Raw genomic sequence first — 13,534 nt, forward strand, 5'->3', positions numbered from 1 at the left:
AACATAGGCACTGAGACTTTCTTTGATCTGAAGACCCAATGTTCCTGTTGAAATGCATTTCGATTTATCTAGGGAGACATTGATAAGTTTTTGGTAGCTAGTTCGGAAATGAGCTTTACGTCTAGTTCAGCATGGATTTCAGACATCACAATCAAGCACAACTCAGGTAAACGTTGCATGCCGCGTTTGTTATAATATTGTGGCGTATAACGGGCTGCCGGCATTATGCATCTTGTTGATCAATCACAATTCTTGATTCATCAACAGCCAATCACAGCAGATTTCCAATGACAAGTCCAATATATCTATTGGCAGGTTTGACCCTCTAGTGTTCACTCCCTGCAGCCAGCCAAAGCCTGCAGTTGATTTATCTGTCGTAATTCCGGTAGCTACAACCGAACTGGGGTCATAGAAGTTTTCATTTCGTTTCTACTTCTCAATCCCCGTGAATGTATTTACTCGACGGATATTGGTAACAAGGAGAAGAATATACAATTCTAATGACCGATCTATTCCTGCGATAAATTTAATCACTTCATCCGCGTGAAAACGCAATGAATCGAGCATATCAATTCTGAAGGTCTCATTGCATGGATAAGTAGACAGGAATCATTTTATTACCGACTTTAAAACATTGGGTCTAATTTATGACACCGAACTTATTATTATACTACCTTGGCACTTAGACTGAACAGACATCGTATCAACTTGCCGAATGGTTCAATTGATCGTCACAGGGCCTTCTCCAGAGCGGCTCAAGCGCGCGAGAACTCTTCAGCGCAAACTCTTGAAGCTCATCTGTAAGTAAATCCACTTGTAAAATTCATATGTAATCGCGCGCCATACTAACTTGGAATATAGCAGCTGCAAGGAGAGCCTTATTTGAACTTATTCCAACACCTCGAGAGTCAAGTCTTAGTTTTAAGTGGAGATTTACTAGTCCTGAATATGATGGATTTTCTAGTGAACCGGACGAAGTAAACGAATTCCATCTACTGCCGCAAAAAATGACCATCAAATGGTCGTTGGAAGATATTCGAAAGTGCGGCAAGGCATTTGATGGAGGCTTCATTAGTATAACGGCATCATCACAATCTCATACATGGGACAGACACGATATTCACAAGTATAAGAAATTTCGATTTCTTGATTTCATAGGTGAGCGTACCAGATTCTTTTAGAGATCAGCTAATTGACTGAGGTTTCTAGAGTCTTCACTCGGGCGTTCTCTTAAAGCTCGACCGCATTGGTTTAGTCCGGTCTCAAATGATAAACGGTTCAATTTCTATCGATGGCAGTTCAGCGAGACGTTTCCCGGGTTTTGGCAGAGGTCCTTCTCCCTTTGGCTTTCGGTAAATTACTTCGAGTTGAACAATGCTTTAGACACTGGGGCCCTGACAGTTGTTCCAATTCGTGAATATGAAGCTAGCCAGAACAGACTCTCAACGAGGGTTTGCAGGCCAAAAGCGCAGGTATCGATTGGTCAAATGTCACTTTCAGCAATCGTGCCCTTCCAAGAGAATGCAATGCAGATACCAGCAAGCGAAAAGGCTCAATGTAAAGAAGCGCCCCCAAGCATCATAGCAGGCAAGTCTCGTGAGGATCACGGCACCTCGGATCTCATACTGCTATGTAACCAAGCATAGAGACACTTAGAGGATCAGAATACAACGCATAACTGCAAAGACAACTGTGCCCGAGCCACACTCAACGTAGGCTCAACTTTCGCAATCCAACTAAAAATTCAAATGGAACGTGCCAAAACACTCGAGAATGAGAACGATAGATTGAATGTACAAGTTTTGCAGCTAGAATACGATCAGGCAATGCTGCAGCAAGAGATCTCAAATACGCGGAAGAAGGATGAGAAGGAGATCGCAGCTGCAAGATTAGAGGGAGAGAAAATTGCGGAGGAAAACGTATTGAGGCTTTGGAATTCAGCAAAAGAGAGGGGCAGAGTAATTGGGGTTTGTGCTATGGAGAAAATGTTTCAAAGGCAAGGGATTCTCTCAAATCTTACAATTGACGTTCGCAGCGAACTATCAACTCCTTTAGTTATACAAACTCCGGAATTGGGGAAAAGCGGGGCTCGCCAAATTTCGTACGAAGGGTGAGATTTTAGTATTTCACCATACTAGCCTATACTAATTGAAATCCTTAGATGCCTCCAGTACGTGCAAACGAAAGTCGCGACCATCTATCCAAAACAGGCGCTCTCCATTCACCCCCACCATCCAATCTGGCTTCCCCAGCGGATAGGGCTACGGCTTCACCCGAAGATCTTCTTCCTACCATTGCAACTTTTAGACTCCAGAATTCTCGCCGTCGGACTGTCATTACTAATGCTTCGGTACAGATACCGCCTGCTACCAATGCATTCCACGAGTCTTTTCTCAATAGAATCTTTGGGTCTATCAATCGCACTCTCAATATAGTTCCGCCATCCCATATTCCAAACCCCGTTCAATGGACGAAATTTTTCAACATAAATTTGGACACTCAACCATATATCTTCCCTTTATCAAACCCTATGCAAACTTACGGTCAGATTGTCCATTTTGTCTCCCAAGCTACGGCGGAATCACCTCGAGTGACGCAAGGAACCATTTATCCTACTTTTTTGCGACTTTCACAAGATACAGACGAATATTATTACATCGGTCATTTTGTTGTAAGCAGTGTGGTCACAACAACAGATTTCAACCAAGTCTTGGAAAATTTGCCCGATTTTTCGCCAAATGAGAAAGGTACCAGACAGAAATTGCTGAAGGAAAGAAATCGGGCTTTGGGCTCTACATCAGTACTGGAAAATGATTTACCGGTCAACTTTTACACTTTGCAGCATGTCTTCTTTGGAGAAGAACAATACAAGATCCTCATAGATGCGAAGAACAAGTGTGATGCTATGAAAGCTGCAGATCATACCATCGATCTGTTGATAGAGGCTGATAATCGAACCAACAAATCTCCCACTTCATATGGAACAATGGATAAAACTAGCCAAACAGATTACTTGTCAGAACTGCATAACCAGAATTTTACCCCTCCGGGTTTAAAGGTTCCGATCGCGCCTAAGGCAATGCGGAGTGATCATTCAACTATCGAGGAGCCGACTATCTTAGGGTCAATCCATCGTAGTTCCATCCATTCATCACGGGTTCATAATATCCCGACAGAGCCAGCAGCAATGAGAGGTGGCCATTTGTCTAGCGAGAGTGAGACTTTCTTAGAATCAAGTTATCATAATTTCATCCGCTCATCCCTTTCTCAAACTATCAATGTTCCTAAGAGACCAGCGGCGATGGTGAGAGTGTACCCGCCTGCTTCTGACAAGGAAGTTCCATCACACTCAAAGCCAATCCGGTCTAGCACTATTGGCACAAATAGTTCTCTAGTAAATGGAACATCTAGCGGGCCAGTGGTAGAAGGGAGAAGCTATACGACTGGTGACAAGGAATTCCCGAAGAATTCATATCATCATGACATTGTGAGCACACCTCTCACCCATTTCAATAATTCTCAAGGAGCAACTGCGACCTTGAATGAAAGGCAAACTCCTGGTGGTGAATTTGAAAGCCTAGCAAACCCCAATTGTCACCAAACCACGAACTCGCTCTTCTCTCCCCCGCGAAAGAATCGCGAAGAAACTATACAGCGAAAAAGAAAACACACTTCAGGTGATGAGAGCCGAAATCTACGGGAGCATTCAAGATGCTTTGGCAAAACTATTAGTCCCGGTTCTGTGCAATTTAAGAGGACTAGGCATTTGTGATCGGGTCATCGTGTCTACGTGCACAAGTATTTGAAGTGACATCCTACTTAAATACGGAAGTTTTGAACACTTGAATATTCAATAGGATTTGAATGTCTCAGACAATTTGATTGTCCCAAACGAGTTGAATATACCAAAGTGTTTGAATGTACTGAATAGAGTTGTGAGATTAGCGCCAGATATTGTTTTATCATATCACATTAGTTGAATGCTTTTTTCAATTTCAACCATTGCATCAAAGATGATATACCATGTAGTAGTAACCTCGTTTTGATAAATAGAAAGTGACATTAGGAAATAGACAATGATGAGATCTCAAACATCAGTCTCATGTATAAATTCCGCGGATTCGACTCTACTTGGTAATCGTGGGCGATACATAGCATATTCGACAGCATACTTTGCGCTTCTAGATCTTCCACGGACCATCCAAAGTTCTAAATCTCCCAAGTTTTTGTGCTTCATGACAGGAGGTTGTGTCCACACGTGATGTAAACGATTTTCTCAAGCACGGAGATGTATTCAACTGATCAGGTACCAGTAATCTGGGGCCAAAAGGGCATTCAAATAGCACTATTGTTATTTTTATATCATAAATACATGTTGCTCATTTCAATCCGTAAATTATATTATGATTCAATTATGGCGAATAAATCTTCGTCCCACTAACCATCGGTACAATGACATTCGCCACATCTGTTGGATCTCTCCATGCTGACCAGTCATGGGTAAGTAAGCCTATAGAAATTCGTTAGTCTTAGGATTCGGAATGCTTGATCTCCCTCCCTATGTGCATCTATAACTGAGAAATAAAGGAAAACACAGAACGACTTACCCCATGTCTCTTCGAAATCTTGAGTGCCAGACCTAATGTAATAGCTTCCGCTCAAGACCCAAACCATCCAACCTCCCTTGATGGAAGTTAGATATGTCTTCAAACAGGTCGAATAAACCGTTGCATAATCCGCCGCTGTCTGTGCATGACCCCACTCCGTCATCACCACCGGCATTTGATTAGTGACTCCAGCATTTAAAGCATTATATCCTTCAGAATTTAGACTGCTTTGCAAACTCGAGCAGCTGGTAGTACTGCTTGCGTAATTGTGAAGTTCCAAAACCAACTTATTAGCATATGAGAAAGATGATTTGAGGAACTTTTGTGTGGTGGAGGGTGTGAGGAGAGCAGCATTTGGGATGGTTGATAGATCGGTATCGAAGTTGAGACCAGAGATGAAGATCAAAACGTTAGGGTTAGCGGTGTGGATACTGTTCATGCCGGCTACAACGTTGGTGTACCAATTTGCCCAGTTGTAGGAAGATGAATCGAGGGAAGCGTTGGATGTTGGTTCACGGAGTTCGTTGCGGAGTGCCATGGACATTAAGTTACCCCAGGATGCACCCTAGTTTGTGTCAGATGTTTTAATGGATGGAGCTTGGTAGAAACTTGATTTACCCGAGTAGCCATGTATGCAATACCTCGTTGCCAATTCGCAACATTGAAATAAGTATCTCCAAACCAAGAGTTTCCATCAGTGTTAGAGCAGCACCAAATAGCCTTCGAGACATGATTATCAAGATGCACATAAATCTGCTGCTTGAAGCACTCCGCAGCAATAGCATCAAAGACCTATGACAATCGGGTCAGCATCATCTCCCAAATTACAGTATTCGTAATTTTCATACCTGCATCCTTGTTGTCTTGCTCGTAAAGGTAGGATTATTCTTAACAACCTGATTGAAAACAGCTGTACCATTAGTTGTTCCCAATGCCTTGGTAAAACTTGTCAAAATCGATGTATCCACCTGACCATTGGCATAAAAATCATCAATCATCTCGATAGCATATGTAAGACGAATGACATTCATGCCTAGACTTTTGATCTTCGTCACGATACTGGCAATTGATTGATATTGGAGACCTTCAGGTATCATGGTGTCTGCAGCACCAGGCCAATTGGCACCAGCGTAAGACACATTATGGCCAGCTGAATCAAGAATCCATCGACCTGATGTGGTAAAGGGGGCGTAAGGCCAGGATGCTCGTTCTTCGATTGGAGATGCGGTAATGGATAAAAGGAGAGGGGAAATCAGAAGGAGGATTTTTGAGAAGTACATGATGGGCAGGAGAGAAGAGTCGTATTCTGTGACTGCATAGAAAATACCTCATCTTGTCGGGGCAGGACATCATGTTATAGAAATTTTGGCTCGAGTACTTCGAATGCAACAAGGTGGAGTCCGTATCAATTGAGCCATACATGTAAACAAGTTTATCTTCTCTTTCCAAGAACAGGACTTCCCGCGCAATGAGCCATGAAGGTTACCTTTCAGTTTTGCTGCTGACCTATAATGATTGGAGCGCATGCTTTACTTCATTCGACTCCACCTGGTCAAAAAGTTCACACTATATCCGTCGGCCCCCTTCGGCACATATCAAAATTATGCTCATCACAAGATCAACATACTCAGTCAGGTCCAGAAGATCGACGTCATGAATTGGTAATGTATGCATGCAGTTTAAAGCAAATACGATGGATCTAATGCAACATTGAAAACGAATGTTTACCTCGGGGGATTCGGGGAGACCATAATATAGAAGTTCGGCAGCTAATTAATGTGGGGTAGCGCCGGCTGATCTTCCTCGTGTTACAATGGATGAAGATTCAACAGTGGTGGAAAATTAGGGTTTGTGGGGAACTGGCGGGGTATGATTGGTATAGCTTTATGCAAACCTACGCAACTATATGGGTTCTAATCCTGACCTAACTGTTTGATCCACTCAAAAGAAAACATCGAAAGGCCAACATCCACTACTTGATATCTATTAGACCTCACCCTTCTTCCATAAATAGAGTAAACAAAACGCACATGACAAAAGCATGGACTAGCGATAGTGTCGAAATAGTATCCGAGCGTCATATTACAACTTCCTCCTTCAAATATTCCCAAGTATTTCACTTCATTATTTAGGTCCAGGAGTTTCATATCTATATCCTGATACTGAAAGGACCGTTCCTAATCCTCGATGTACTTCGGCCTGAAATGGTCCAAATGGTACTCGCTCTCCATCTATTGATATGTAACCATCTGACTGGTTCTTTGGAGTGATGCGGTATGCTTCGACTTTGCGGTAATTGACATATGGTAGGCTGAAGAATTTCCCATTCTCGACAGCCGGCATAAGTTGAAGTGCTTGAAGTCGACTAAGATTCGAATAATCAATGGTTACCATATCCATACAACCATCATTTGGAAGTGCAGCTGGAAAGTAATCTACATCTGCTCCCATCCAAGACATCTAGAGAGCACTGATTAGCTCGATTCCATAGTTACGGTGCTTTTATCAGGGAAAATACTCACATTGCCACAGTAGAAACTTCCCAAATTATCATGTTGCTCGACTTCCCACCCTTGAGGTAATGGGTCGCTAGAATTTCCATATTTCAACTCGGGTAAACCGCCTTCCAAGGAACCATTTTCTCGTAATAATTCTTCAGAAGTGGTTCCAATATCCATAGCGTCACGATAACGTCGCTTGATATCCTCTTTATCGTCCGTAACCACCTTGACCGCGATGTCACACGGGAAGATTTTCTTTTGGAGAGACTTCATGACAAAGCCATAGACAAATCGTGTTCCTCCCATCCACCGCAAATGCTCTGTTCCCAGGTCAAACTCAGCCACGATACCAAGTGCTTGCGAGAGAAATGATAGATGTCTTTCTTCACCCTGTGTGACCGAAATTAGGTCTAAAGGAGTACGAATACCTTTGACTATTGAAAGAGCTGCGATACTGGTAGATCTTATATTGCCATGAAGACTACAATGTAACCCGTTTCCAGATCCGCAAGGTATGTGCGCGATGGCCATTTTCGAAAGAGCTCTCTTCGCATCTTTACGTTTGCCAAGACCATTGAAAACCTCGAATGGAAGACCATCTCCAGAACAACAGATTATCACATCATAAGCTTCTATGTCGAGTTTTTCCACGATATCAGTGGCCTCCCTTGAGGCTTTAGTTACCGTCACATCGATAGATAGATGAGCAGCATCAAAGATAGGCGCAACGTCTTTTGCATAGATTTTCTCGGATTGTCCCTTTCCACTCTTTGGGTTAATTATCACTTTAACTCGTTTCTGCTGCTGGGATTTGCCATATGCGCGATCTTTGAGCCTAGAAACCCATGCTTCCACTCGGTCTCGCTCTTCTTCAATAGCATACTTCAGTACCGCTGGTTGAAGAACTGTCTTTGAAATCTCCTTTGCGTGATTTATGATGAGTTCAGTCTCAGTTATTTCAGCCCAAAGAATCTGACGTAAAGGTATTGCCCTCAAAGTAGATGCCCCAACAGGTTCTGAGTAGGCAGATGCATCCAGTGTTACGGAACGACGGGCACCGGCTGATTTTGCTCCTTTCTCTGGCTTTTTTGCCGTTTCGGCGCCTGTGTACTCTTGAGTATATTGAGGATACTACACGAATAGACCTACATACCTTTGATAATCAAAGATTCAGGACTCAAGGATAAAGAGACATCTTTGCTAACGAATAGTGTATTGTCAATATCGAATTGACCAGCACTGCCACTTGAAGCAGTGTGTCCTGGTGGAGGGATTGAATTAGAGGATGTAGGAGATGTTGCCATCTCAAATTCTAGTTGCTGAAGATAGTTGTTGACAAACAATCACGCTGTGCGTAAATGAACGTGATACCGAGGTTCCGAAAATATCCGGTATCAAATTGTCCAATCCAATGCAAAAACAACGGCTAGATGAGTTATTAAGGTTGAATCTCTTCGTCTCATAAAATCACAAAGAATTCTAGAAAATTGGATGGAAGGACAGAAAGTCAATTGATTTGAGGTGAATAAAACATTTTACCCATCTGATCAAGTGAAACCCACGATGCTGGTGCGACGCGCGACCTTCCTCATCTGGAGCACGAGTTTGATGATTACGAGGTTGTGATTTGCACAGACGCGCTGCAACCCTTGTTCAAGAGCAGGGATGAGAAGTGCTATCAATACTGTGACTGTTTCTTGATGAGATTTGGAAGAGTAACATTGTATAATATTGACGAATCATGTGAGCTTGGTGGTCGAGGGTAGGTATTGTGGAACTACCAATCTCCCTCGCCATTCACTTCACTGCATGTTCACTTGATATCATTAAAGGGAACGTCTTATAAATAACGCTGCCCAGAATCGTTTCTGCGACGCTTGAAAGATTGAAAACATGAATGTATCCCCATCATCAGTCCATGCTTCCCAAGATCGGAAGAGTCCCAAAAATATGAGATGATGGATTCGTTGATTTGCGAGAAAGAGAAAGTAGAAGGGTTGGAAAAGCGTTTGCTGGGTGTCACGTGATACTGTTCCTCTGTGCGGGCGCTCCCAAATCGAGACACGGGTTTCATGAGGAGCACTTCCTTAGTTATCTTCATGCAATTGCCGCACTCGACTCGCCATTGATTTCACGACTCATTCCTTTCAAAATTGCTGCTCTTTTCGGGTTTTACGCTCCCAAAGTCCGAATTGATGACTGCCTCGGGTAATAATAGCTCGAGAAAGTCATGCATTTCGATTCCGTAGCTCAGAGGGAACAACAGAGAAACTTTATGGTATGGTTCCAAAGATTATTACAATCTGAGCCAGAACAAATTGCCTGTCAAATTTCGGGGAAGCATCGGCCTGGTAATAGGCTCATTGCCGTTCGATGGAAGACCGGAGGATACAGAGTTACTTATCGCGTCACATATGATGATGGCTTCCAAGCCATTGTTCGTTTCGCTGCATTAGGTCGATCGCTCCATCTCACCGAGAAGGTGGAAAACGAGGCCATTGTACTCCAATACCTCCGCAAGCGTACCAAGATTCGAGTACGACGGCTATTGGGCGTTGGAAAAATTGCTCTTGCACCCTACATCGTGGAAGAATCCGTGGAGCAAGATCTCGCTTCTGGTCCTTTTATGGATTCCAGGATAGAGCTACAGAATTTTCAATTTCTCTTGACTCTTAAGTCGGCACAATCTGCTACCACTTTGCTACCATGCAATGAAAATAGTCTCAGCTTTGGGATAACATGTCACATGAATCAAATTGCGTTCTCATCGTACTAACTTATGGTGATTTCCTGAACTTCAAAAGTGGCGGAGTATGATTTATATTCATTCCACGCTACAAAATAATTACAAATCAAAAGAAAAACAAGCAAGAAAGGGCTACTAAGCCCTGAACCCCTAAAGAGGTTTAATAAACCAAAAGATTCATATGAAGGAAATAAGTAGATCCTTTAAGCCCCAAAAAGGGCATGTGAAATCCCATGAAAGGTTTGAAGAACATCAAAGTCCATTGAGCACCAATAAATAAAGGCATTTAAAAAACACAGGCAAGAAAAGGGAAAACGGACGATCTTAAGTGATTATCGTAAAAGGGGGGAGATGGATGAGGATCAGAACAACGAGCAGTTAACTTTTTTATTCCGTTCACTTCTATCCTGAAGTTGGGTATCAGCACGAGAGTACCGATTTCCTCTTTCTTACTTCTCTTTGGTGACCCAGTTACTTGACCTGAGATAGTCATCAATGCACCCTGATTGTCCGTAAGAGTTACGCAAAAACTCGTTAAGAAACTTGAAAGCAGGCTCACAAAGCTTAACGGCATCGTTGTAAGTCATGCTTCCGATGTCAGCAGGTTCGCAGTGAAATATAAGCTCTTCCTTATGGAGGCCGTATTCAAATCGAACTCCAAAATGCTTTTCTACTGCCGCCTTACGTGACATCAACATTTCGGCAACTGTGGGGCTTGCCGGGACGGATACGCCATAGCGAGTGCGGTCCCAGAGCTGCTTCATCGTGTCTAATTGTGGAGACTGTTCAAGCCTGACACGTTCTGTCTGTTATTTTACCGCCGTCTCGCTTTGTGGTAATGCGTCAAGATCGGAAATTGTTCTCTTTCGCTTGCCTGCGGATGGCTCGATTGAAGGCCTATGAGCGGCAGCGTCAGGACAAGGGATATTTCCCGAAGTAGGATGTGAACCCGCTGATGCTGGCGGTCTCGGTGACAGATTTTCTGCTCCTTGACTACAGTCCTGCTGTGGTTCGACGTCCTTCCTATTTCCCATGATTTCTGAAGGCGATGGGATGGCGTGAGATTGAGCCTGAGGCGCATTCACCTTTTCTTGCGCAGAAGGTTGACCAGTGATGGAGGTATTACTTCTGCTTGCAAGCCTAGGATCGGCCTTGGGCGTGTTATTCAAGCACCTTCCTTTCGCAGCAGATGCAGCTTTCGATGCTTTATCGCCGCCAATGGATTCAGAGCTCCTGCCTGTTGCTGTGCGTGCGACTGGTGTCGTCACAGCATGCGCAATGGGCTTAGGCTTGATTCCAGGAAAAGGATAGCCTTTGACTAGAAAATTATTAGTATCCTTATTTGATATTTCATTCAAAATGATCAACTTACACAGGTCGAGCCACATCGATTTTTCCACGTAGTAGTGATTCACTTCTATGTGGTAATTGGCGTAGATCGGGTTGTGCTTGACTGTAGCTGCCCATTTGGCTCTGCTTATTCTCACCTCCTCAAATGGTATTCTGCGATCGGATTCGAGAATTTTCAGCATTGCTCACCAGGTGGTTTGGTATTCCTCGTATGGTTCCATTGTGAGCGTTATGGTATGAAGAAATTATTTGTTGTAATTTTTGAAAGTAAGGCCGACTAATATTTGATTTTATCAAAATTTCGTTTGTTGTGGCCAAGCTAAACCCTATTCTGTTTGACCAATCAATGAAATCAATGTTGTTGAAAACTGTTTCAAGTGAAGTGTGGTGAAGCAAAGTGAGGTGAGGTGAGGTGAGGTGAGGAAGGAAGTGGAACTGATGACGAGCCAATCCGACTTAAAACATAAACATCAAAAAGCCTCGATGTTTGCCAAAATCTTACAAGACATCTAGGAGACATGTCAAGAAACATTCTCAATGATTTCAGATATTTACTATTCAAATTTCAAGTCTGATTGCGAGTGATTAGAAATGTTAACAGTGACTCTCAAGCTGGTTTCGAAAAGGCCTCAGAACCACCTCAGACGATCACTCAAAGCTTTCAACCCGTTGTTTTCATTTCTATCAGATAAGTACATCTAAATCATCTCCAAGACTTCCCGTATGAAGAAAATAGATCAAGCAGGCGACAGTTTTCGTCGCGTTCTCTCACCCCTCCACGCGCATTTCACCACAAGTCCCAGAATCACAAATTCTAACTTTGACGTGAGATCACAGAGCACATAAAGAATAGATGAAGTCAAGCTATATCAGTTTCCACATTCCTAATTCTACAAAAGAGTTCCGAGGCTTCCAAGACTTTGAAACCATCTCCACATATCTTTGGGTACAATATATCAAAAGGACCTCAAGTGTGCAACACAGCTAATTGTCCGGGCGACGACTAGACATCACTTGAGAAGCGCAAGTCCCGATTTCAGTAAAGTAATGAATCCCAAACTAATCAATTTATTTTTCTGATTACATTTTTCATATGCTATCTTTAGTGTTCCACAGCCGACTGTCTATCAAGTACGTTTAGCCCAGTAATAGTGGTAGGCAGAGTACAATCTACAGATCAGGAAGACACTCGAACTTGAGATTAGACGGGGGAAGCGAGGTTTGTCTAAAACGCCTCATATATGCAACGAATATTTCACAATTTTGTACACTCATGAGTACAACATGTCCTGTACTTCAGCCCTAAAACACACTTAATTTCTCCTTCTCAATTCCACCGAGACAAATCGACATACATCCGCTCAACCACGCATCATGAATTCCGATTTTCCCAAGCTGCAAATCCGTGTTGACAAAGTCCCTTATTATCTTATCGAATCCGCCCTGAAAAAAGACTAATCTCCAAGTTGTTCATCAAGGATGACGTGAGCATCCAAAACAAAGTCCTGAAATCTCAGTAGAATATTCATTACCTCAATCCTTCGCATCAAGACATGCGCAATAGCGTGAGTCCAAGTGAGAGGAAGACTTATCTACACATACCATTTACTCAAACGCCATCAAGCAAGTCTCATCGTTGGGCCTGGGAGGTTTGTATGACTAGATAGATGATAAGAGCAAGTGCAAAACGCGCGAATGACACCGAGATTTAACTTCAAGACAGATGCACAACACACTTTTGAGGTATAGGAAGGATAACAAGTTTCTCAATTTTTGTATTCTAATGAGCTACAAAGTAGTCCTTTCTATGTACCATACGAAACTTCAAGTTCATCCACAGCGTAGACTCCCCATCAACTTCATCTTCCCCTAATATCATCCAAAAGAAATATCAATGAACAACAGCATGTTCCTGGTAGCATTGTTCAATCTAGCAATCCAGGAAGTGCAATGCCACGACACTCATCCTACTGTGGGTGTTTTTCCACCACCACCCATTCCATGAGAACTAACGTATAAATACATTAGAGTTTGGTTGGGGGCGGAGCCAGAAGTGCAAGGTGCGAGAAGTGACGAGGAGGGATTGAGAAGGATTAAGAAGGGGGGGAGGGCCTCTTGGGGCGAAGGAGTAAAAGATGAGGTCATGATTCGTTGGGGGTGATTGAGTGAGGTGATTTTGGTTGTGCGAAGGGTGGAGGTGAGAAAAAGGGGGTGAGATAAATGTCATCCTGAAACCTAGGTCAATTATTTAGCTTGGCCTCACAATCTGCTATGCTATACTGTCACTCATACTTATACTCTTGCTCTTACTTCCACTATCATTTTCCTCT

The 13,534-nt window shown here is 43.0% G+C and overlaps 5 protein-coding genes across 5 annotated transcripts; 2 read left to right on the forward strand and 3 right to left on the reverse strand.

Moving 5' to 3' along the window:
• Positions 1 to 715: 715 nt before the first annotated feature.
• On the forward strand, positions 716 to 3,772 carry Bfra_004518 (uncharacterized protein; the record flags this gene model as incomplete). Its single annotated transcript, XM_037334920.1, has 6 exons — positions 716 to 800; positions 862 to 1,158; positions 1,210 to 1,596; positions 1,657 to 1,967; positions 2,036 to 2,110; positions 2,162 to 3,772. The coding sequence occupies 6 exons, from the start codon at positions 716 to 718 to the stop codon at positions 3,770 to 3,772; spliced, it is 2,766 nt and encodes a 921-aa protein (XP_037193454.1).
• Positions 3,773 to 4,412: 640 nt separating this feature from the next.
• On the reverse strand, positions 4,413 to 5,887 carry Bfra_004519 (putative glycoside hydrolase family 5 protein; the record flags this gene model as incomplete). The annotated part of the gene is made up of 4 exons (XM_037334921.1): positions 4,413 to 4,510; positions 4,608 to 5,172; positions 5,226 to 5,399; positions 5,456 to 5,887. The coding sequence occupies 4 exons, from the start codon at positions 5,885 to 5,887 to the stop codon at positions 4,413 to 4,415; spliced, it is 1,269 nt and encodes a 422-aa protein (XP_037193455.1).
• An 844-nt stretch (positions 5,888 to 6,731) lies between these two features.
• On the reverse strand, positions 6,732 to 8,412 carry Bfra_004520 (putative sphingosine kinase protein; the record flags this gene model as incomplete). Its single annotated transcript, XM_037334922.1, has 3 exons — positions 6,732 to 7,067; positions 7,130 to 8,211; positions 8,262 to 8,412. 3 exons carry the CDS (start codon positions 8,410 to 8,412, stop codon positions 6,732 to 6,734), a joined length of 1,569 nt encoding a protein of 522 aa, XP_037193456.1.
• Positions 8,413 to 9,338: 926 nt separating this feature from the next.
• Bfra_004521 (putative phosphotransferase enzyme family protein) lies at positions 9,339 to 9,884 on the forward strand (the record flags this gene model as incomplete). The annotated part of the gene is made up of 1 exon (XM_037334923.1): positions 9,339 to 9,884. The coding sequence occupies one exon, from the start codon at positions 9,339 to 9,341 to the stop codon at positions 9,882 to 9,884; it is 546 nt and encodes a 181-aa protein (XP_037193457.1).
• Positions 9,885 to 10,303: 419 nt separating this feature from the next.
• Positions 10,304 to 11,386, reverse strand: Bfra_004522 (uncharacterized protein; the record flags this gene model as incomplete). The annotated part of the gene is made up of 3 exons (XM_037334924.1): positions 10,304 to 10,609; positions 10,673 to 11,172; positions 11,227 to 11,386. The coding sequence occupies 3 exons, from the start codon at positions 11,384 to 11,386 to the stop codon at positions 10,304 to 10,306; spliced, it is 966 nt and encodes a 321-aa protein (XP_037193458.1).
• Positions 11,387 to 13,534: the final 2,148 nt, after the last annotated feature.

Source organism: Botrytis fragariae, assembly GCF_013461495.1.
Source record: "Botrytis fragariae strain BVB16 chromosome Unknown tig00000050, whole genome shotgun sequence".
NCBI classification, from domain to species: domain Eukaryota; kingdom Fungi; phylum Ascomycota; class Leotiomycetes; order Helotiales; family Sclerotiniaceae; genus Botrytis; species Botrytis fragariae.